The sequence below is a fragment of the Phaenicophaeus curvirostris genome, chromosome 10 (genome assembly GCF_032191515.1).
Source record: "Phaenicophaeus curvirostris isolate KB17595 chromosome 10, BPBGC_Pcur_1.0, whole genome shotgun sequence".
NCBI classification, from domain to species: domain Eukaryota; kingdom Metazoa; phylum Chordata; class Aves; order Cuculiformes; family Cuculidae; genus Phaenicophaeus; species Phaenicophaeus curvirostris.
Window position 1 is genome coordinate 4,568,480 of NC_091401.1, and position 24,505 is coordinate 4,592,984.

General features: G+C 41.0%; 2 protein-coding genes across 2 annotated transcripts in view; one reads left to right on the plus strand and one right to left on the minus strand.

Moving 5' to 3' along the window:
- The window catches only part of PSMD1 (proteasome 26S subunit, non-ATPase 1), a 74,828-nt gene that overhangs the window by 25,321 nt on the left and 25,002 nt on the right, over positions 1-24,505 (minus strand). Inside the window, exon 17 of the mRNA XM_069865117.1 lies at positions 133-247. Within this exon, the coding sequence (XP_069721218.1) occupies positions 133-247 (115 nt within the window). The remainder of the gene's footprint in view (positions 1-132; positions 248-24,505) is intronic.
- HTR2B (5-hydroxytryptamine receptor 2B) lies at positions 12,723-22,827 on the plus strand. The gene is made up of 3 exons (XM_069864834.1): positions 12,723-13,296; positions 19,420-19,620; positions 21,691-22,827. Exons 1-3 carry the CDS (start codon positions 12,990-12,992, stop codon positions 22,569-22,571), a joined length of 1,389 nt encoding a protein of 462 aa, XP_069720935.1. The 5' UTR covers positions 12,723-12,989; the 3' UTR covers positions 22,572-22,827.

Genomic DNA, 24,505 nt, shown 5'->3' on the forward strand with positions numbered 1-24,505 from the left:
ACTGCTGTACTCCAGCTGGCCAGCAGTGTAGATGTGCAAGAAATCTGATCTGTGTGTGATGTTTCCACACAAACGTCTCCATGGCAGGAGAGAGCAAAAACAGTCTTGGTAACGGATGCTTCTGGTCCTCACCTTGTTTCCAGTGCCCGCACAGCAGATACCCAAAGCCATGGCAGCCCCATAACGCACATGGGGATTGTAGCTCTCTGACAGCAAAGAAACCACACTTGGACACTGCTCAGGAGTCCTAAAGAAAGGTATAAAAAAGAGAATGTTGTTTATTATTATTGTTCTTCAAAACATGGAGACTTCACTCTGTTCATGCTGGAAAATTTAGAATTGCCCTTCGACATCATAAACTTTGAATTTCTCTAAGTGTAACCAGAGGGGTGGAACAAATGGACTAAGCAGAGAACGGGGAAGTGCACAAATGAATAAACTTCCCTATCACTGCAGATCTCACACATGGTTCCCACTACTAAAGCGTTCCTTTTCAGTGCGTATTTTCTGCCTTTAAAAGATTACCCAGCAGAATGACATATCTATTGAGATTTACCTCTGAAATCATGCTGTTGTGACAGACTTGTCACTATCAGAGGTTTATTCTCCACAAGACACGTAGTACTAAATCTCCCACCAGCAAACACAAAACCTAACTCAATCAACCTTCAAGGTTGTCAATCAACTTCAAGTAGTCAATCAACCTTCAAGGTTGCTGGGTCCCAAACTCCCTTCCACAATCACCAATTCTCCTCATCCCTACCTACTGTTGTAAATCAAAGCATGGGAGGAAATGCTGATACCACACGCACTTCCAATCAATTTTTCAGCAACGTCTACTGTTGCCTCCTTACAATATCACACTGTGATGTTGCTGCCTTTGAAGAGATCTGAAATGGTATTATATGCTCCATGCCTCGCCCCTGGGAACCAGTGTCCTGTTGGTAATTACAGCAACAGAACTGCTACCCCAGTGTATGGAGAGATGAAAGTGAACCCTAAATTTCCTACAGGAAGAAACACATGTTGCTAATGCAGAGTCCTGTGAATACTGAGTATTTCTAAAGTAGGGCGGAACTCACATACAAGTGTGGATATATTAATTTCCCTTCTATCTTTGTACTCATATTTATCATTACATTAATTCTGATGCCACACAAACTACTTCATAATATTGTACACAGCCAATTTCAGCATTTCTAATACAGCAAAGGCATAATTGTTCATAAAGTAAGCATCTTTGCATCAGACAAGTTTGCATTCTGGACCCACAGGCATTGCAAGTTAAGTTGTTAAATTTTACCCAATCTCATAACACCATGATCACAAGAGTGATGCAGGTGTGTGTTGGCACATATATGCTCATGGAAAAGAAAGATGTGAAACTATAAAATGCAAGTGATTTAATTACATCTGCTTTCAAAGCGCATATCATCTGGTTATCCACTCCACCTCACCGTGTCTTGCAGCCCAGACTAGCTTTTTAATTGTCTCATCCACAATCCTAAAGGCAGTCTTGCAAGCCATTTACTTTTGACTATAAACTGATTTCAGACTGAAACATACAAAGGAAGAGCAAAGAACACCTTAGCTTTAGCTTCTCTTCCTATGTTTGCTATACTGAAAGATGGAGGTTGCAGGGTGGCAGCGGAACCTGCTGTACATGGGTAATTACAGCATCATGTAGGATCATTAAGAGTCTATCAAAGCACTCAACAACTCAGGAGGTAGAAAAAACATTACAGAATATGCTCCCGCATTGGTTCTATTTAAATGAATGCCCAAATTTTAGAAAGCAGAAGCAGCAGAGACCTTAAGCAATAATCTAGTTCATTCTCTTCTTTCATTGTGACTGGGAACAGAAAGCATGCTCATATAACCCCACACTCACAATTTACCTATACTCTACACACAGCACCAGTTAGTTTCTACTCTAGCTCTTATCTCTTCCCATTCCAACACTTTCCCACAGTATCCTCTGATTACTAATTATAAACCCCCCTTCACCCTCCTCTCTCTTGCTCCAGTTGATCACACACAGGCAGCATCACCACACAGGCTCCAGCCCTTTCAGCAATTCTGGAGGAGGACTTGGAGGCACCTTGGTTTCAGAGGCTACCCAACCCCTCAGCAGTAAAGCCAGCAAGTACCCAGATCTACAACTACCCACGGGTGAGCCCCTGCTTTCAACAGTCTGTGTCTTTATGAATTATCCTGAATCAACCACGTGGGGAAAGAATCCCACCTACTACCATCAGCTTATAAACCCCCCTCCAAACAGCAGCAAAACACACACATAGAAGAATGGAACAAACACAAAAGTAGCTAGAAACTGATGCTTCTAAGATGCAGCTGTGGTGACAAATGTTAAAAAAGGGAGAAGAGCTGTGAAACAGAACTACTCTATTCTGCAAACAAGCAGCAGAAGTGAAGACTATAAACTAAAAGACACATTAAAAACTACCTGTCAGCCTCTCACTCAAATAACAGCTTGGATGCTGACAATGTGGGTTTTGGTTTTTTTTAAAATGAGCTGATGTGGAGACCAGGAGTCACAAATAATCCTGCAATAAATAAGCCCAGGCATTCAGCTGCACAGAAGACTTCAGCTCTTGCACAAAGACTTTTAACACCACTGTTTGCTTTACTTCAGCAAATGTTAAACAGGCAGATTGTGTGCCAAAGAAGAGAAAAACATCTTCTGGCAAAGATGTGATTATGCACTTTGAAGCATTAATCACTAAATTCCTGCTCAGAAACCTGGATTTTATAGAATCATTAACTTGGACACAACTTTGTATCTGCAGGCTCAGAAGTTCCAACACAATTTTTACTATAAAATCAGGATTAATGTACACTAATTGATTATGGAACTCTTAGCCAGACGTACATTACCTGTGGCCATTCCTTCAAATGTTTTTATCTCAAATCTATCCAGAAAATGGTCAAACATTTGACAGGAGACCTGTAAATCCACTCTGAGAGTTAAAGCTACTTAGTGGGCCTCAGTAACAAAAGTCTTCTCGAACCTGCAGTCTTCAAAAAGCATCTTCCCACGTAACAAAGAACTAGAAAGCAGAACCATAAGTGGGCTGAGGAAGCAAAAGAGTCTTATCAAAAGACTTATTGGAGGAACAGGACTTCAGTACACCAGAGCACTGTTGGCATCAATGCTTAAACAATAACATCAGCTTGCTCGCTTTATTGCTGGGACGCTTTACAAAGGCCTACACGCTGTTGCCAAAGGTTAGCCTGCACAAACCCAAACCCACGCTTAATAAAATTCACAAAATGCCAAACAACTCTGTCAAATGATCACATCAGAATTAAAAAGCCCTTCTGAGCAGTTACAGGCTGCAATCGCGCTGCCGTGGCGTTACCTCCAACTGGTAGCCCACTTGGGGAATACGTTTAAAACATGACCAAGTCCTCCTGCCCCCAGCCCAAGGCTTTCACCCTTCACTCAGAGCACAGCCACACAAATTGCTGACTTGAGATTCAGCACAGTGGAGGGGCAGTGCTCCTGCTGACCGAGGAAGTTTCCACTTCACTGCAACTAAACCCACTCAGGTTCCCAATATAAGTCCACCCCTCCAGCTCCCTGCTGAACTCCACCACCCTGTTGTGCTGATTGCTGAGTCAATTGCTTACTGAGTAGAAACCTCTGGTGGGAGAGGGAGAGAAGTAATGAAGTGTGTGAGAAAACTTACAAACAGTACTAAAAAAAGATAAACGGTTTATCAGAAGTCACATTCAGCAACCCGGTACTCTTAGTCCTAATATGGACATCTGTCCTTACGACAAGTTAAACACAGAAGATAGAATCACATAAAATACCAGGATAACATCTGGAGATTTAGCGGGCAGAAGTTTAATCTCCAGACACAATTCCCCCTCCTTTAAAAGTCATAGTAAAAATTCTAGGCTTAGAGTATACTTATAGTATTTTGAGGACAGAAGCAATGTATGATAGCGCTCTAGTCTGACCTTCTCATAACACAGTCCAATAATTGCATCTAAAAATTCCTGCATTAAAGCCCAAAGCTTGTCTCTAAATTGGGGTGTACATCTTAGAAAGATGGGCAATATCTATTTTTAAAAACCAAATTAACTTTAATGCACTCGTTCCTTCCTTTTTTCCTAACACTGCTTTTGCTCAAGGAGTTTGCTTTTGCAATTATGTTTTACTACAACAGCAAAATGACGACAAAAGAACAGCCTGATTATTTCCTTCATTTTCATCTGAAAATTGTTCAAACTCCTCCTCCTCCATAAGCCAGCAAACCCCAGACATCTGTGAACCCAAAAGCCAACATCACAATTATCTTCAACTGTTCTGTTATCAGGAAACTAAATGAATCATCAGGAAGCCAAAAAAGCCTAAAAGTTTCTTCTATAGGATTTCAACACCCTACACCAGGATAAGTTTTACTGTTGTGATACATGGGCTGCAGACGAAGGACTTCCTCCAAGATTCAGAAGTTATAAACAAAACTATAAAGAAAAATAAAGATGCATCAAGACAGGAATGAAGTATTCTCAGCAAAACGTAATAACTTGCATTTTATTAGTTTTACTCACCAACTGGTTACTCTCAACACTTCCAAAAGAAACAAACACCCTGCGCGGATAAGGATTTTGAGTCTTCACAGAAACCAGAACCAGAGAGAACCCAAAGGAGCTGCCTAACTCCCGCCCAATTACCTTATCCTTAGCCTCAACTTTGAGCTCACTCCTGGGGCTGTTCACCTCCTGAACAGAATTAAATATAAGTGCCATATTTATATACACATAGACGTTATATTCTCTATGTATAAGCTGATAATTAGCTTGTAAGCACCCTAGAATTTCAAGAAACCAAAGAAAGTTTTGGATTCTTCATTACTTCTAGAGACAGAGGAAAGAAAGGTTTTCTTAAACCTCCAGTACAAAAATTCACGAAATAAAAACCAGGATGTTGATTACGACCAACAGAGATGAATAGGAACAAAACCACACAGATCAGCCGGACACAGAAGGTGCTCAGTTTTCCTTTCAGTCCATGATGTGGACTGTGGAAGGTTCTCCATAGGTTGCAGAGGATCCTGAATCCATCTTTCCTTTCTACCATGAAACATTTCTTCGAGCAGCATTATTAGGAATCTGTAAGGAACCTAAACTGGGCTTTTTTCTGAATGTAATTACAACTGCAACATCTGCAGATACTGTAATTCTCAGCAGGCTTTGACTACAAGCGTCTTATTGGGCTACTGAAAGTTGAGGAACACTTTGAGGACTCTTTTTAAAAATCCAATTTAATCTTTCTTTCCAAGAGGTGTGCAATACCACCACAAGACAAATTAAAAACTCAGATTGTCATATCTTGAAGCATATTCCACTTAGTTTCTTAGATCAAAGCCCACTTAGAATCACATCCAAATACCTTTGCACAGTTTACCTCCAATTCTGTAAGTTGCATGTCTTGAAGATCAGAGGACTACTGCCATCTCTCTTTACATTTCAGCAATATTTAAACATGAAACCTTGTATGTGTAAATAAGGTAGCATCAATAAGTAAATAAACAGAATACTGAAAATAAGCCATCACACTGGTCTTTGTGATTGAGACTAAAAATGGAAATATCTGAAGCATCCCTAATATACACTTATTTTTTAGTCTAAATATTTAAGGATTTTACAACTCATTGAAAAAGGAAATGCCAGAAAATTAAAGGACAATATAAAATCTACCTTAAATTCCTCATTGAGTCTCCCCAGTCATATTTCAAAAGATTCTAAATATTTATGACTTTCTAAACTACTGGACGCGAATTAATCATTTGACACAAAGTTATTACCACAAGTTGCTTTTGTAGTGCAATGACAGAAAAAGAAAAGCTTAACAGAAGTTTCATTTCATCCACAAATGAGTTAATAAAGGCAGAACACAGATGCTTAATTTGCAATTTGCAGTTATTTCTGAAGAGGGAATTGTAGCAGAGAGGGGAAAACACAGAAGATGGAAAACCTGCACAGAAAAATGCAATGAACTGACATATTTCAGTGTAGACTAAGCATGGGCGTAAATCCCATGTCTTTCTCTCACGACAAAAAGGATCTGAGCTATTGCCATGCCAGGGTGCCAGGAATTTTCTGCAACTATCTCGTGTGCAGCACAGCCTCCTTCTCTGCTGTGTTTTTCCCTGAAATGCGTTCTGGTTGCCTAAGCAAGACTTGCTGAAGAATGAGAGCTTCCAGGAGTCCTCTCACTGTTAGGAGAATGAGGGCGAGCCCTGTCAGCAGGCAAAGCAGATGAACACGAGGGATAAGCATCGACCGAACACCACTGTCACCAGTGTCAGCTCACATTGAATGCTGAAGTGGCCCCATTCGAGTACAAGACTACTGGTAAATTGAAAACAGAAATAAGAGCAAAAGGTGGGGAAAAAATATCTACGTGTGGTTCAAACATTCCAGTTATGAAGGACCAGGAGTGGGGCCAAGCAAGGTTTAGGGTTTACCACATATTAACACAGGAGAGGAGCTGAACACCAGGGCAGGGCAGAGACCTGCACAAAAAGCCCAGACAGAAGCCTTCAGTGAGGAACCTGCTGCAGATCTGTAACAGATGCACCACAGGGGAACGTATTTCTCAGAAGTGATTCGAACCTGGGAAAGTTCAAAAAACATCACAAAAGGCAGGTAAGTTTTCTAAGTCACCTGAAATGAAGCAATGCTGTGCCAGCCTATATACAACAACTAAACTCACATCATCATCCCCTGCAAGTTCCCAGGAAAATTGTTTTCAACTGTTCTAAAAAAATATATAATTTCCTTTTCAATTAGATCTGAATATGTTTACACAGCTTTCATCAGAGCAATCTGCAGGCAACAGCACAGCCTGCAACTCATACTTCATCAAGGTGCCTCCCCGCTCCCTGTTTATTTAATTTAGCTATTCTAGTGACTAAAGAGAAGATAAGGAATTAGTTGGATGGTTGAATTCAGAGAGTAGTCGTCAATGGCTTGATGTCCAGATGGAGATCCGTGAAAAGTGGTGTCCCTCAGGGGTCTGTACTGGGACCGGTGCTGTTTAATATCTTCATCAATGATACAGTCAGCGAGATGGAGTGCACCCTCAGCAAGTTTGCAGATGACACCAAGCTGAATAGTGCAGTTCTCACACCAGCAGGATGAGATGCCACAAAATCATAGAATTGTCAGGTTGGAAAAGACCTCTTGGATCATCGAGTCCAATCATTCTTATCAATCACTAAACCATGCCCCTCAGCACTTCGTCCACCTGTATTTTAAACACCTCCAGGGATGGTGACACAACCACCTCCCTGGGCAGCCTCTGCCAGGGACCAATGACCCTTTCCCTGAAAAAATTCTTTCTAATATCTAGTCTGAACCTCCCCTGGCAGAGCTTGAGGCCATTCCCTCTTGTCCTGTCCCCTGTCACTTGGGAGAAGAGCCCAGCACCCTCCTCTCCACAACCTCCTTTCAGGTAGTCGTAGAGAGCAATGAGGTCTCCCCTCAGCCTCCTCTTCTCCAGGATAAACACCCCCAGCTCTCTCAGCCGTTCCTCATAAAGCCTGTTCTCCAGCCCCCTCACCAGCTTCGTTGCTCTTCTCTGGACTCGCTCCAGAGCCTCAACATCCTTCTTGTGGTGAGGGGCCCAGAACTGAACACAGGATTCGAGGAGCGGTCTCACCAGTGCCGAGTACAGAGGGAGAAGAACCTCCCTGGACCTGCTGGTCACACCGTTTCTGATCCAAGCCAAGATGCCATTGGCCTTCTTGGCCACACTGCTAGCTCATGTTCAGTCGTTGTCAACCAACACCCCTAGGTCCCTCTCCTCCAGGCAGCTTTCCAGCCACTCTTCTCCTAGTCTGTAGCTGCACAGGGTTGTTGTGCCCCAAGTGCAGGACCCGGCATTTGGCCTTGTCAAACCTCATCCCACTGGTCTCAGCGCATCACTCCAGCCTGTTCAGATCCCTTTGCAGAGCCTCCCCACTCTCCAGCAGACCAACACTACCTCGCAGCCTAGTGTCATCTGCAAACTTACTAAGGGCGCACTCAATGCCTTCATCTGGGTCATTGATAAAGGTGTTGAATGGGGCTGGACCCAGCACTGAGCCCTGGGGACACCACTTGTCACTGACCTCCAGCTGGATTTAACACCATTTCCCACCACTCTCTGGGCCCGGCCAGCCAACCAGTTTTCCACCCAGGTGAGTGCGCGCCTGTCCAGGCCAGTAGCAGCCAGTTTCCTAAGCAGAATGCTGTGAGAAACTGTGTCAAAGGCTTTACTGAAGTCCAAGAAAACTACATCCAAAGTCTTTCCCTCATCCAGTAAGTGGGCCACCTTGTCATAGAAGGCTATCAAGTTAGTTTGGCGAGACCTGCCTTTTGTGAACCCATGTTCACTGGCCTGATCACCCAGTTCTCTTGCATGTGCTTCTTGACAGCACTCAAGATCACCCGCTCCATGACTTTCCCTGGCACTGAGATCAGACCAACAGGCCTGTAGTTTCCTGGATCCTCCCTCCAACCCTTCATTGTGAATGGGTGTAACATCAGCCAGCCTCCAGTCAAGTGGAACTTCCCCAGTCAGCCAGGACTGCTGGAAGATGATGGAGACGGGTTTGGCCAGCACATCCGCCAGCTCCTTCAATACCCTCGGGTGGATTCCATCCAGCCCCATAGACTTGTGAATGTCTAATTGGCCAAGCAAGTCTCTAACCATTTCCTCTTGGATCACAGGAGCTTTGTTCTGCTCATCTAACTCCTGGGGATGTACAAACAGGGAACAACTTTCTTTACAATTAAAGACTGAGGCAAAGAAGGCATTAAGTACCTCAGCCTTCTCCTCATCCTTTGTCACAGTTGTTCCCTTTGCGTCCAATAAAGAGTGAATACTCTCCCTGGTCCTCCTTTTACTATTGATGTATTTATAGAAATATTTTTTTATTATCTTTCACTGAACTGGTCAGTCTAAGCTCTATTTGGGCTTTAGCCCTCCTGATTTTTCATCTGCAGGATCTCACTTCCTCCCTGTAGTCCACCCAGGATGCCTGGCCTTTCTTCCAAAGTTCATAGATATTCCTCTTCTTTTTGATGTCCACCCAGATCTCCCTATTCAATTGAGCTGTTTTATTTCCCCGTCAGCTCACTCTAGAGGAGTGGGAAAACTTGATTTTCACTTTGACCAAAACAACTCTTTATTGCAGTAACCGACACTCCTGCTTTGCAGATGGTAAGATCTGCAAAGAAAATTTATAGAGGCAACACAGAAGTCAAGTTGAACAAATAATGCTACTAGAACTCTGATACTTCCCCCACACTGAAGCGACTGAGGTACAGAACACATTCCCTCTATTGAAGGAAATGGGAGACCTAGGTGCCCACGATATGGAGAAGGCTGAGATATTAAATGGAAAAAAGGAAGGTGATTGCTGACAGCCAACGTGGCTTCACTAAAGGCAAATTGGGCTGACAAATCTGGTGGCCTTCTATGACAGGGCTACAGCGCTGGTGGATAAGGGAAGAATACCTGACATTATATATCTGGACTCATGAAAAGCACTTGACACTGTCCTGCATGACGTTCTGGTGTCTAAGTAAAAGAGATATAGATATGGCAGATGGACCACTTGGCAGATAAGGAACTGGCTGGATGGTCACACTCAGAGAGTTGTGGCCAATGGCTCAATGTCCAAGTGGAGACCGGTGACAATTATCGTCCCATGGGGGTTGGTATTAAGACCAGTATTGTTTAATATCTTTGTTGCAGACATGGACAGTGGGATCGATTGCACCCTCAGCAAGTTTGCCAATGACATCAAGCAGTGGGGTGCGGTCAACACACTGGAGGGAAAGGATATCATCCATTTTATGATTCTATAGTATCTACTGTGCTGCGAAAGAACAAACATTAAAAGTAAAAAACTCACAACCCAAACCAAAAAACCTTTCCAAAACAACGCTACAGCTCCAACACAGGCTTGCATCAAGTGACTGATGTTGATGACCAGCAGATGGTTCTGACAGATATGTTGGCTTCTCCCCCCCAAGTTTTCATTCTGTTCTTTAAATTCAGAGATGTGACATGAAGATCTGCACATGGCATACACCCACAAGCAGACCACTGAAGCTAAACAATTCATCTATACTTTTCTATACTTCGATGGTTTTAGTCTGGAACATTTTTTTTCCATTTATGATTCAGACATACTGTCAATAACTCCATCTCCAGAAAGCAGTAATAACTCCAGCTGCCCTCCAACATGGAAAGAAATAGCTCAAGTGTCAATGATGAAGGAAAACAAGCTTCACTTGTACAATCAGAAGGTGGTGTTTAATCCAAACAGAATTTTGGCAAAGACTTGAAGTACAGTTAAATTAATGCCAGGAAAGCTGTCAAGATTTATAAAACTGAACTTGATTAGACCAAGCTGAGCTTAAGGAAAACTGAATTCAAACGCTCATTAGCCTAATACAGTATTCTCTTCTCTTGATTTCTGCTTTTTTTTGTGTGTGTTTTCATGTGTTCTACTCTCTCAGCACTGTCAGGGCTGGTAATGGGGAAGTGACCAGATAAGAAAACAGAATTACCATAGCTGGATTAATCTTTATTTTCTACTACATATTTTTCTGAAGAATGAAGATCTCAAAAGTCAACTGCAAATAAATACAACGTGGAATCTTAGCAAAAGCTTCCTTAAACAGGAAAAATAAGGAACAAGTGAACACTACTTTGCTGGAAATTCTGTGGCACGATCTGAATGCACTTGAAATCAAGTGTTTCTATTACTTTCCGGCAGGAGCTTTCTCTCTTTAGCCCCAAAGTAGCTGTATCCTAAAAGATGTTTTTTAAAAAAAAATAAAGCCCAAACAACCAAATATAAATGGATTCACAGTTCACTGACAACCCGATTCACAGCTCAAGCCCGATGAGCACAAACAATTCATAGAATGCAACAGCTGGTGACATACAGGGAATCAGACCATGATCTCATGGTCTCTTCTGGCCTTAGACTCAAGGATTACACACTCGTCCCACTAGTGTCTTTGGAAGTGAACCCAATTTCCATTTTAATGCAGAGCTAGAAGATGATGTTAGAGACCATACACACAACCGACTGAAAGTTGGAAGGTAACAAAAGAGAACATTTATCATAATAAAAAGCAGCTGCATGAAGAAAGATTTAAAGTAACAGTGCATACACTTAAAACACTGTGCTAGACAATAATTCCGTAAAATTACTGAAGAAAAAGCTTGGAGTGTTTACAGGGCAGCAGAACTTTCTAGGGTTAACTGTGCTTCTGTCCAAACAGCAATAAAGTGCTCAGGCACACATGCTGCCACGCATATAGCTACACTACTGTAGCGTGAAGGGTCGTGTACAGGATCTGCACATCCCCATACAGCTACAAGGAGCACACATTACAGTGCTGCAGCACTGAATCAATTAACCCTCTCTGGCTCTTTACCAGTCAAACTCCCACTCACTTCCCTGCTTTTCAACCGCTGGAGGCTGGATACACTGGAATGAGACAATAAACAAACACGGGTAGCAGCAGACTGTGAGCTTTGCTTATGAACTACATGCAGACTCTGCTACTTGCTTAAGTAAAATCATCAAAAGAATGGAAGAGAAAGGATGACAGAACAGAATACCACCTTATTTCTATCTTATTTTAACTGTGGCAAGAATGATTCTTCTCATCCATTCAGGAGTTGGAGAAAATGCCTGGGTAAGAAAAATAGTTTTCCTATAACAGAAATTCATAACCGTGGTGTAAGAAGAAACGTAAGTGCTAAAGAACTGCACACACAGAGACAAACTTCAGAAAAATTGTAAGAAAACCAAAATCAAATGAACAACTTGTTTTCCAGAAAGTAGTGAAAAAGTTTATCCAGCATGTGAGGAAAAAGAAAATTACAAAAGGATCTTCCTGGATTCAAAGTGAACTCTACTAAAAAGCAAGAGAAAGAGGTAAGGTTTTCTTCACCTGAAAACTGCAACACATTGGATCTTCTCAGTAACTGAGCATTTGTTCACTGTAACGCTATGACAGTTTAGTCTCTGCTTGAAGGGGGAAATGCAAGCGTTAAATCTTCAGCAGACTTGAGACAGAGACAGAGAGAAAGAAAGACAGAGGGAGAGAAAAGGCTTAATAAAAGCTCTGCTCAGATTACAAAAACAAGTGTTGTACTCACCCCCCCTCCAAGTAATGGATAAATTTAGATGTCTCGGTTCCATAAATCCTTACAGTCCCCTTGAGACTGTCACCAGTGTTTTATTGTCCTCAGCTTCCTGACCCTCACCTGATAAATTAGGATCTGTAGACATTAAACCGGAAACCTCATACATCACTTCTGAAGATATTTTTGGGGTGACCCTCTGTGGAGAAATAGGATTCTTAATAAGGGGAAATATGGGAACTGCTGTCTGCCTACGCACACGCTGCCGGAGCCTAGACACTCGGGAGAGGAGGAGTTGCATATACACAACGTGAGCATCTGCCTTTGCATCAGTCTGTACTTACAAAGGGCAAATCTACGTACACCGTATCTTAAGGGAACCATTTGGAATCCAAATTCACCTATCACTTTTTGCTGCTTTAGAAACAATAACAACAACAAAAAAAAGGAAGCTGCTTACTTTTCACAGCTATCGCACAGTCGCTTATAATCTTCTGAAAAGACCCTCACTGTAAAGGGGAAACCAGACCACTGAAGCCTACCAGAGATGGACACAAGACAGGACTTCCAGCTTTAAGATCTCCTTGCATCCAGCAAGGCACAAGATAAAAAAAAGTTGGATACCAGCTTGGACATGGCAACTGTATCTCAAAATAGCAGATGACCAGTTTATGGTACTGACCATGCTGGCCTTTCTTCAGGACCATCCTGGACCAGAGAGGAACAGTGACCTCTTACACCATACACAATCCCTGCGCAAAATACTGCTCCTGAATACATTCTGCTGGTCACAAAGATGTCCTATTCTTTATTCTTGAATGGGTCTGGAGTTGGCAATGGATCTTTGTCGCCCCTCTCAGTAACAGGAGAACCCAAGCAGGACTACCCAAGCAACGAACAAGGAAACAAAGTGCGGTGGGCAGCTTTACTGATCCTCCTGGTGATAATCCCCACCATTGGGGGGAACATACTTGTCATTCTGGCAGTGTCTCTGGAGAAGAAGTTGCAATATGCTACCAACTACTTTTTGACGTCCTTGGCGGTGGCAGATTTGCTCGTGGGTCTGTTTGTGATGCCGATTGCCCTTCTCATAATACTGTTTGGTAAGTACAGCACGTTTGTTTCATCAGACTAGCATAGGCATTCAGCTTGGGGAGGTCTAATTTAAACAGTAGACCTGGTTGCTCTCCACCATCACAATTTCAAGAAGCACCTGAAGGAGGGCTGCTAAATCTTCTCTCCCTCTCACCCAAATATAGCTTAATGTCTTTATGGGGAGTATACACCCACTGTGGATATTCTTTCCTTTGAAATAAACCACTCAAAACCCACCTGAGACTTAGAACCAATATTAAATTGGAGTTGGACATGGGAAATCACATTTTATACAGTGGAATATTATTTTTAACACCATCAGCACAACATCGTTATCTGTTCTACTGGATATCACACTAACTGCAGTTAGTCTTCACTTTAAAAAGGTGAAATGAAGAATAGGCATCTGTTTAGTACACTGAAGAAATTTTGCACTTTTTAGGAACTGGGCACTTGATTTTACCTTAGCATTGACTCCAAGCAGTATGAGCAGTCAGAGATGGCCCCTGGCACTACCAGTGACAATAAACTTTACCAGTATCAGTAGCAGAGAAGCTGATTTTCTCCCACCCTGGGGAAAGCGGCAAGGTTCCCAGAGCAACCCAAAGAATTAACTCATCTGTCAAGCCAAGGAAGCCTCAATCCATGTACCTAATGTTTAAGACTGATTAATCATTCAGTGTGGTTCACATGGAATAGAACATGTATTTTTTTACATGAACAAACACTGGATGCAATGTTTCCTCTCTGATTAGTCATTACAGAACAAGCATGCCTTTTTCACATTCTCTCATGCCTAGTTTTATTTCAGATATTGCTTTTGACAAGTAATCAGAGGCAACTCCATGGGAAAAGTCTCTTTTACTCCTGAAGTTTAACGTTTAAACAGTCTATTTTCATACGCTACAAATGAAAGGGAAATAAATCAACATAAGACTGTTTTTTTCAATAAAACTACAGATTTACGAAATTATTTTTAAGGTAGAGATACCACAGGCCTCTAGGTAAGGAAAGGCTGCAGGAGTTCATTTTTCCTGTACTAGAACCCCAAGAGTTGCCTGAGCAACAAGCAAACACCATCAAACTTTATTTCAGAAAGACCATCAGTAGCTTGCCTTTTATTTTTTTTGCTGCAAAAGACTGGTATCACTTTATTAACAAATGTGTTTATTCACTAAATGCCTTGAGACTGAATTTCTGTGTATTGCAGATGGCTTTTCTCTAAACAGAGATATGAATCGGAGGTCAGAATGCACTGCTGATATAATAAAATAGTCTTTTTTTAAGCAACAGTTAATAAAAGGATAAAATGAACGTACATCACCAGGATAGTGATTTCTAACTTGAAAAAAAAGCAATTATAAAAAACCTTGGTATGTGATAAACGTGCATGTGTGCATAGAGGCAAGAAATAGACCCATATTTACACACAGATACTGTAACTGCTTAGTTTCTGTCAAAGACCTCATTAATAATAGAAATAAAACTACTAACCATAAAGAAAACCTAGTATTGGACAAGCAATCAATACAAAGAGAAGAAGGCAAGTTCTGGACTTTGTGGAGTTGGTTTTTGGTGGTGGTGGAGGGTTTTTTGTTTGTTGTTTTTTTTATTATTTTCATTTCGCTAGACTAATAAATCTTTTCTTTTCAACTTTATAAAAAGACCACTGCTCCTTAATCTCTCAATTAATCCAGTGCTAAACCCTGGTTACAACAGTTTAAAGTATGCTAGGAATCTTAATTTAAAGTTAAACAAAAGCCTCTTTCATGTTGTGGGAAATTTACAAGAAAGTAGAAAAATTAGTTATAATTAAGTACAGCTGCCACCAGCCTTTCACATAACAGTGGTTAAAACTGACAGTTCTTGCATACAAGTCTCTCTTTGGCAGCCAACCAAAAACACTGCTTTGCCTCTTCACCCACTGGTAGAAGATGCTGAAGTGTTTATAGAAGTTCAAAGCATGAGCAAAGCACGAGTTACTGGGATGAAGCTAGAACAGACATTTAAATACATATTAAGTCTAAATCTTGAAGCTACATTAGCCAGATAACTACTTCAACATAGAATTATCATTGATAGCCAGAGAGGCAATTAAATCCAACCTCCTGCACTTCCTTGCAGGAATGTTTCAATAATAATGAAATAGCTGGGTGCAGCTTCTAGATACACAATACAAATATTATGCTTCCGATTTGGGACGATATCTAATTATGTGGAGACAGTTGAGGGAAAAACTCTGAACTGAAATGCAGTCGCATTAAATGGTCCTGAGTGTGAAAACTCGTGTGTGTCAGAGTGTTCAGATTCAAAACCTACCACAGATATTGGCCCCACGCCGCGACGGAACGCTTACAGAAAAATCTTCAGAGATAGCTTGTCTCTACAATAAAGAGCTGCCCCTTTTAAAAATAAATAAGTAACTGTGTAGCACACTCACAGGTATAATACTATGAGCAGCAGATTATTTATGCTCAGCACAGAGACCAAAATGTACTCTGGCATGAATACACACTGCAATTTTAATTTAGGAGTGCTAGTGTCAGAATATGCAAACAGTTCATTACTTTTACTGCCTGCTAAATTCTTCTCATTTCTTCTGAAAAATAAGGCAGGCATGCTAGGAAGTAACTGCATTCTCTGAGTGTAGCTTTCAAAAGAGTTATTCAAATTTCTAACACTTGGAACTACTAAAGGAAAGCAAAAACGTTGCTATTCATCAGACAGTGAAATTAGCAAATAGATTTAAGACAGATTCTCTAATTCCCAAAGCCTGCAGCAGGAAGGAGTCTGTTATCCACAGCTTGGTGGGCAATGGGTTACTTGGACACAGGATATGTACCATCTTTCAAAATACATTCTCTATTCCTGACATTTATCCCCTTAAAAATCAGAAGGTAATGCTGGTTGTCCTAGGCTACAAGCCATTATGTTAAAAATCTATCACAAACAACTGCCTTCTTAATCTTTCCCCATCAGTGATGATGAACCGCGGCAAATCTTCCCTTCTTGCTTGTGGAAACTACCAGAGAAAACTGCTTTAATTGACAGCTGCTTTACAAAATCCCAAATCTAAAGATAAGTAAGAAAACAAAGGTTTATTCCTCACAAAGCAACTTTAATTAAACAAAAAAAAAATAATTACTTCCAAGCTGAACACACAGAGGCTACAGATCTGTACACCAACGTGAAGACTGAAGCCTAGGCTGAAGTCAGCTAGTGATTAAAAATTCCTCTCTCGGTAAAAGCACCATCACTTAACAGCAACAAAATCCTTTACAGGCAACACATCAGCAGCCTCTATAGCAGAAGGACAAACTATTTCCAAGACTGCTTAAAGATCTCTGTCCATCACACTGATACATGTTCTCATGCAGGGATTTCTCCCAAGCTTTAAAAATCCTTTTGGCTTACGGTAAGAGCAGCTCTCCTGCAATGTACTTTAGGATTACGCATTTCCAAGGTATTTCCTATAAATAAACCTTTTCCTAAATAAAGATTAATCAGGGGCAGAGAGCTGTGCTAAAAGCTCATTTTGCTTCTCGTAATGTGGAAGACAAACCTTAATACATGTATTTTATCTTGTAATGACTCAAAATAAGGAAAATAATCTGCAACAGCAGTACTCCTACAGTGGGAAGTATCCAAGGCAAGGTTTGTAGGCAGGAGGAATAACTTTTTGTCTTACACCACCTGACAGCTGGTGAAACCGGAGAAGTTTTCAGACAGACAGGTCTGTCAGGTAGCCTAGGCATTTAAAAAAAAAAACCAAAAAAACCCCAGCTTGTTTAAACCAGTATTCCATTCCCCCAAGGGGAAAAAAGATGGTTGAGAATCTTAGCCCAGTAAATGCTTCGGTCTGCTCCACCAGTGTGGATCTACATCAGGATAATTAGATCTTATAACAATGCAAACTCGGCATGCTCTGCTAATGGCTTCATATCACCACTTGGTAGGACATGCTCATTTTACCTTCAGCCTGAATTATAAAGCAAGACAACAAACAAACAGGTCACCATCACATTTAAGAGTCAGAGATGCTTTCCGAGTCCTAAGGGAAAATTAATATTCCATCTTTTCCCCACTCCCAACCTAACTGAACACGCCAAGAGTGATGCTACCACCACCACTACCAGGGACGCACAGAAATCACAGCCCAGAGCAGACCCTCAAACACTTGATGCTGAGCTTCTAACACAAGTGCAGCCAACAAATGAAAATAAGTAAAAGCAAAATACACCACAGTACGAATCCTAGACAATGACATGATTCGTGTGGACGTTAAGGTATCTGTTTCACAATATTTGTTCTGTTTAAGTAATAACTGCATTCTTCAGTTCTTAGCAGCTACTGCATTTAAAGTCTGGTCTGATTTTGTTTGGATGAAAACCCATCATCGTGCACACAAAAATTAAAGAGTACATAATGCTATAACACGAAGGTGACAACTTACTGCCTTCTGCACACATTTCAAAACAAGACAAAATAGAAGACAAAGCTTTCGCTGTTCAGTTGCACTTATCAACTCGGAACCCGACATGGTTACTTTGCAACAGACAGCTGTTTAAATGCATCTATATTTGAAGGAAGGAAAAGAGCCTTTTTTTTCTGTAAAGAAGAAACACCTCAAATATTTTACAACAAAAGGCTCTTCTGTAAAGAAGAAACACCCATGGTATCTATTTTATGATATCTATTTTAGGAAATACACAGCTAGATACTAAAATTTACTGGCTAATGATTTGAAAACAGACCGACTTCCCATTCTGCTTCACTGTCTACATCATCCTCACCTGGAGTCCCCTGCTTTGGGGTTGGGTGAGGTTCAGTTCAGGGCTCCATCCATCCATTCTTTGTTTAACAGGCGAGGTTTCCCAACGCAGGCAAGAGTGCATACAAGTACATGCTATGTCTGACTTCAGAGATTTTTCCACCTTCTGGAGTTTATAACTCAAGTCAAGGCAGGACCCTTATCATTTCCATCTACCAGTCACATTATGAAAAAAATGTTTTAATCTCAAACTATTGCAACATTACCACATTGGTAAGACTGGGCATTACAATAGTCAGCTCATCTGGCATTCTCAGCATGCTGATCTATTTATTCAGAGCAAGGAGATGAAAACCAATCCGATTTATTAGAAATGTCTTCCCCCCCATTAATCATCATCCAGCAAAGAACTGGTTTCTCTGGCAATAATATTAATGTGCCTCCTGATTGAGTACAGCTGAATTTTATAAGGAAGGAGAATATACTTAGTGGATCAACCTCTACCATTAGAGAAAGAAAACTTTTGTGTTCAGCACACACCTCTAAGGTGCATCTCAAATTAAACACTACTAGCACTGGATTACAATACAAACTATAACACTTGTGAGTGAAAATAAAGCAGGTAAGAACAAAAATGAGAGTTTCATTAAAGTTCATTTGGTTTGGTACTGTAAGCATTGATATGGGAGACCCATCTCTCAAAACTTTTCAGAAGTTGAACACTGCAGACCTTTATCTTCGCCACAATGCAGGTGACAAACCGTATGTTAGCTATAAAGATTAACACTGAAGTCAGATAACTACTCTAAGAAACAGGATGCCAGACTTAGAATCCATGTATCCATAACCCACATTAATACTCAAGTGCATCTGGTCAGCTGGCAGAGTAAACTTATTTTAAAACTGTGTGACCTAGATTCTTCAAGATCATCACTAAAATTCAACCACGGTTCTGCAAAGACTCACTAATACATTGGTTATGATCCATTATCTCCTCCATTTAACAGAACCTTGAACCCCAGGCCTATCGAGGAGACAGAGCTGAAAACAATCACTTAACAGCAGAGCCCTAGGACCAAGCACAGTCATGGTCCTTTTTTCTTAAGAACTTCTTATCTATGGCCCCTGTCACAAAGACCTTATGATCTAAAAAGGACAAGAAGGTTTATAACACACAGTCTGTTCAATATGATGGCAGCAACCATGGCAGTTAGGAGTTCACTAAAACATAAGACAGAATCCAGCTGAGGCAGTGGCAAAGCTTGGTTCCTGTAGGATTATGAACTTCTCAACAAAAAAAAAAACAAAAAACCAACTCTAAAAAAGCCTAGATTCTAATGAGTTTTCTGTTCTCTTTCAGATAACGCGTGGCCTCTTCCAACTGCCTTGTGTCCTATCTGGCTGTTCCTTGATGTCCTCTTTTCCACAGCTTCCATCATGCACCTCTGTGCCATCTCACTAGACCGCTATATCGCAATTAAAAAGCCAATCCAGGCTAGTCAGTACAATTCGTGGGCTACAACAATCATCAAAATCATCGTGGTCTGGCTCATTTCAATAGGTATGTGAGACTGAGTCTGAAAAACAAGGAATGCAAAAGCTTTTCATATCCAAAACAACAGGTGAAAGCTGGGCAAAGTGGAAAATCTGACCAAATACTATTGATTAGCAGGTCCTAACACCCAGGCTGGCCTAAGTCCACCTCTTGGATCATACATAGCTCCATCGAAATCTGCCTGAACTGCTGCTCCTTATATGGCTTGCCAGAAAGGGCAAGGATTGAGTAGGGATAATCACTCTACTTCATCTTGGTCCTAGAAGTCCAAAAATCAGAAGACAATATTCACATGCATAGCGTGTCTCCTGGGAAAGCAAGATTTCTCGTTCCTGTGGTAGTTTATTCTGTCCCAAACACAATTTCAAGCCCTGAGTAGATGCTGCTGAAAAATCTGTGCCTTACAACTGCCCTATGAAGCAAGTCAAAAAAGGTTAATTACTTGCATCAAAGCCTGAAAGATAAGCAGGTGGCTGCTAACATCCCCACTGAAGGCTGAGATGCACTGTCAATACAGCACGCAGACAGGCTAAAAAGCCCCCAACAGTTTATATAAAGGATGTCAATGTATAAACTTTTGTGATATTAGCACCTCCGTGGCGCACATATGACATCTTGTGTCTTTAAAGCTTAAACAAATCTGTTAAATGAGCTGACAGTGAAAACATTTAATTTACAGAATCACTAGGTTGGAAAAGACCTTTGAGATCATCAAATTCAACTGTAGACTCACAAGCCCAATTCAAATAAATTAATGTGCACTGCAGGCAGCCATAGGCATAGCGCTGTACGCTCTGCGTGCAAGAGAAAGAACAAAATTATTGTGGATTATTAAGGCCAATGATGCACAGGAGAACAGTACATACATGCCTAAACCAAAAACTAAAAAACTACAACTTGGAAAATATTCTAGAAGAGCAGTGATGATAGGAGAAAAGATTCTGTATGGATTGACCACACAAAAAGGAAACTGTTGGCATGACAAGACACTTACAAGCTGACCTTTCAATGCCTGATTTATTGTTACTAATCAGTGCTGTACTTTTTCATTTCTTTTTTACCCAGCTGAAAAGTACTCTTGCAGCTGAGCCATGGTTCTCCAAATCAAAGGTTAATTTAGTTCGATCCTTTTTTTAAACATTTGTTGTATCCGAAGGTGTGCCTCTTATCAAGAAAGAGATCAAGTGGCTGAAGTGTAAACCATTCTGCTCTTGCCACCTTCTACCAACTTCAGTAAGCAGAGTAGCAGAGGAATACAGTAAATCCCTACATCTCATTAAGTGGTATCAGGAAACACAGCACAAATAACCTTCACTAGACAGCAAGGAACCTGTTGTTTTTGTTGTAAAGTCAGACTGCTGGCAAATTAAGTGCTGACTGAAATCTAGTGGTTATAAAAAATTCATTTAAAAGACAAGGCTGATAACATTTTTTTTTTAAACGAGTGGTGAATTATACAGCAAGCTACCCTCATTTAAACACTCAAATATGCAAGAGACTTCAAACTACAAATCCATCTCAAACACACACTGCAAAATTCTGGCACCTATTTAACTACTTGTATATATGGAAGAGTCGAGCAGGGTAAAAAAAATCAGCTGCCCGTGTCCAGTCACTTGATGTGATTAAGAGGGAAAGAAAAGTTTTATGTATTTACAGAACAGATCATCAAAAAGGGCAAAGGTTACCCCGGGGAGGTTGGGGGGAAGCAGATGGCATTAGGGAAACACATTTCATTGGAGGAAAAGCCATACTAATTCTAACAGCTAGAGTCAAAGCAATTCATGTGTTTCACACTCGAGAAGTTGGCAACTTCATACAGCTTCCTCAATCACTAAGGGTTAGGCCCAATCTCCTTAGAAAGGGCACTCTCTTAAAGCTGAGCTTGCCAAGTCTCACAAAACACTTTGCCCGATTACCCACGTGGTGTTCCTAGCAATTCATGTTCTCTCCATAATCCTGTGCCTGCTGCAGAGCTCAGGAACTACCTTCCTTTACAGACCTTGAGGCCTCAGGCCCCAAAAGGAGACTGTGAGCAATTACCATATGCTGAAGTACTTGGTTTTTCTCCTGTAGGCATTGCTATCCCGGTTCCTATCCGAGGCATTGAAGATGGAAATGGCAACTCTACAAACATCACGTGTGTCCTGATGCCTGATCGTTTCCATGACTTCATTCTATACGGATCAGTGGCTGCATTCTTCGTTCCCCTCACTATCATGATAGTCACTTATTTTCTGACAATCCAAGTGCTACGCAAGAAAGCCTACTTGATCAACAAGCCACCTCAGCGTTTCACTTGGTCAACAGTGTCCACCGTATTTCAGCGTGACACAACCCCTGCCTCCTCACCAGAAAAGGTGGCCATGCTAAACGGCTCCAGAAAGGACAAGACTTTGTCCAACGACATGCCTATCATCAGAACATCTACAATAGGGAGGAAGTCCATGCAAACGATAACCAATGAACAAAGGGCATCAAAAGTTCTGGGGATTGTATTTTTTCTTTTCTTGTTGATGTGGTGCCCATTCTTCATAACAAACATCAGCTCAGTTCTGTGCAACTCCTGCAGTCAGGAGGTTTTCCAAAAGCTTATGGAGATATTTGTCTGGATAGGATATGTATCCTCAGGAGTGAATCCTCTTGTCTATACACTCTTCAACAAAACATTCAGGGAGGCTTTCAGCAGGTATATCACTTGCAACTATCGGACCACAAAGCCTATCAAGGCCCTTCGGAAGCGCTCCAGCAGGATCTCTTTCAGAAGTTCTGTGGGAGAAAATTCCAAGCTCTTTGTCATGCATGGGATGAGAAATGGGATCAACCCTATTATGTACCAGAGCCCAATGAGGCTGAGGAGTTCGCCTATCCAAGCATCATCGGCCATTCTGCTAGATACATTGCTGCTCACAGAGAATGAAGTTGGTAAGACAGAAGAACAAGTCAGCTACGTATAGTGGAATGGCAGCCATCTCCATATCATAGTATTACCGCATGTATTATTCTACGTAACTGTGCTATAAGAGGATATAAATACTATTGTTTTCTGTTATTTATGCAAGCAATATCTTATAAATTTATATCAATTCCTCTCCTCCTAAGTCTCTTGTACTTTAACCCCAACTCCATGGTGACAACCAAAACTTCGTTTCATGATAAAAGATGCAGAGCTGTAGCCTACAGGAAGAGGGAAATAAATAAAAGCTAAATCAATCTGAGCATCTTAATTCAGTTCTCACCAACTTAAGTCTCTTCAAAATATATTTTTATAAGAAAAGCATCATTGTACAAACACTCATTCATCAGCATTCATTCTGACAAGAAGACAGTAGGTTGACACTCTACTATGACATTAGCAGGGGGATACAAGCTCCCTGGTTTTAATTTATATTCACCTTTATTCTGTGTAAACAAAGCAGCACACAAGCTCACTGCATTGCCTCCTACACGTACATTCCTCCGCTGACACCGCATATCCAAGTACAACCTGTCACTGGTCTCCAAAAATATGTATATCACAAGCCAAGTCACTCACTCCAGAGACCAAAAGGTGTACGCGCCCATTCCACAAGGGGTGAAACTGGTTCTTACCAAGGTGAGAAAAAATTCCATGTGCCAAAATTATCCCTTTGTGATTTTACTGTGTGTGCTGGCAGAATCTCTTACCCATCTGAATTTCATCGCCATTACTCTCACATATACATCAGCCTGGTATTGTCAGATTTGTCACAGAAAACTGCACATTGTTCTTTTCACACTAATAAAATGAGAGCATTTAACCAAAATAGGGCAATACCACATCAATGATCACGAATAAAATGGGACAGGCAGTGCCTGAAGCACCCCTTTAATTTATATGAACAAACATCGGAACTTCAGTGAAAGCCTTCCCTTGTCCAACATAGTTCACACAAAGCAGAAAAATCACAGATACAATAGCTATTTCACTTGAAAATAACAGCAGGTGTTTAAAACACAGCAGAGACAACAGCACTATCTAGACCTGCACATATTCACAGTTTATCATAGATCAAAATAATTTCACTGTGCAAATGCCATAAGATTACAAGTCTCAAGCTGCTCTCTCTCAAACATGCTCAAGTCTTCCATCAGAGCACAGAATTCATAAAGAATTGCTCATCACAATACATAAAAGCTACCAACATCTATCATCTGGGAAACCAGGAGCTTCTGACAGTTCGAGATCATCTCCCTTTGGGAAGGGAAATCAAATTTCCCCAAAGTATTGGAGTTCTTAGAGTATGCAGCCAGCGCACCATTTTTTCCACCAGTTTCCATTTACTGTAAAGTTGTCAGCTCAGGTTTTGTTTTCATTTTTAAAATTTTCAGAACTTCTTAGTTGTACACTAAAATTATGTACAGCAAAAGGCTTAGTTTTTTTCATCTGCAGAACGGAAAGTACTAAAGATAACATGTCCTTCCAACATTTATTTATATATATTTAATTTAAAACACATGTAAGCTTGAAACAGAGCTGAATATAACAACTGCCAGAGAGTTCCAGGAGAAAGTATTAAAAATACTTCTGTGGTACTTACAGTAACTTGTCTCCTTCCTCCTCCTTTTTGGTGATAGTCACGAGCTACTTAAGGTAGAATAAGCTCTAATACCTCTTACTCCCCTTTCATTAATCAAAATTTGTTTAAAAGCATCCTGTAGTTAAAAGCTGGAACTGATGGGATTGCTATAGCTGTGAAAGATGCCTACATCTAAAAATACTGAGAATCAAAAGCCTTTAATAAGACCTAGAATACTTTGAAGCTCATTGGGGAAGGTAGTAGGAATAAAACAAACCCCCCAAACCCAAAACTTCCAGGTACATAGTTGAAAACTTCACCGACTAGTGTCTCATTTAACCTAAAGCAGGCAC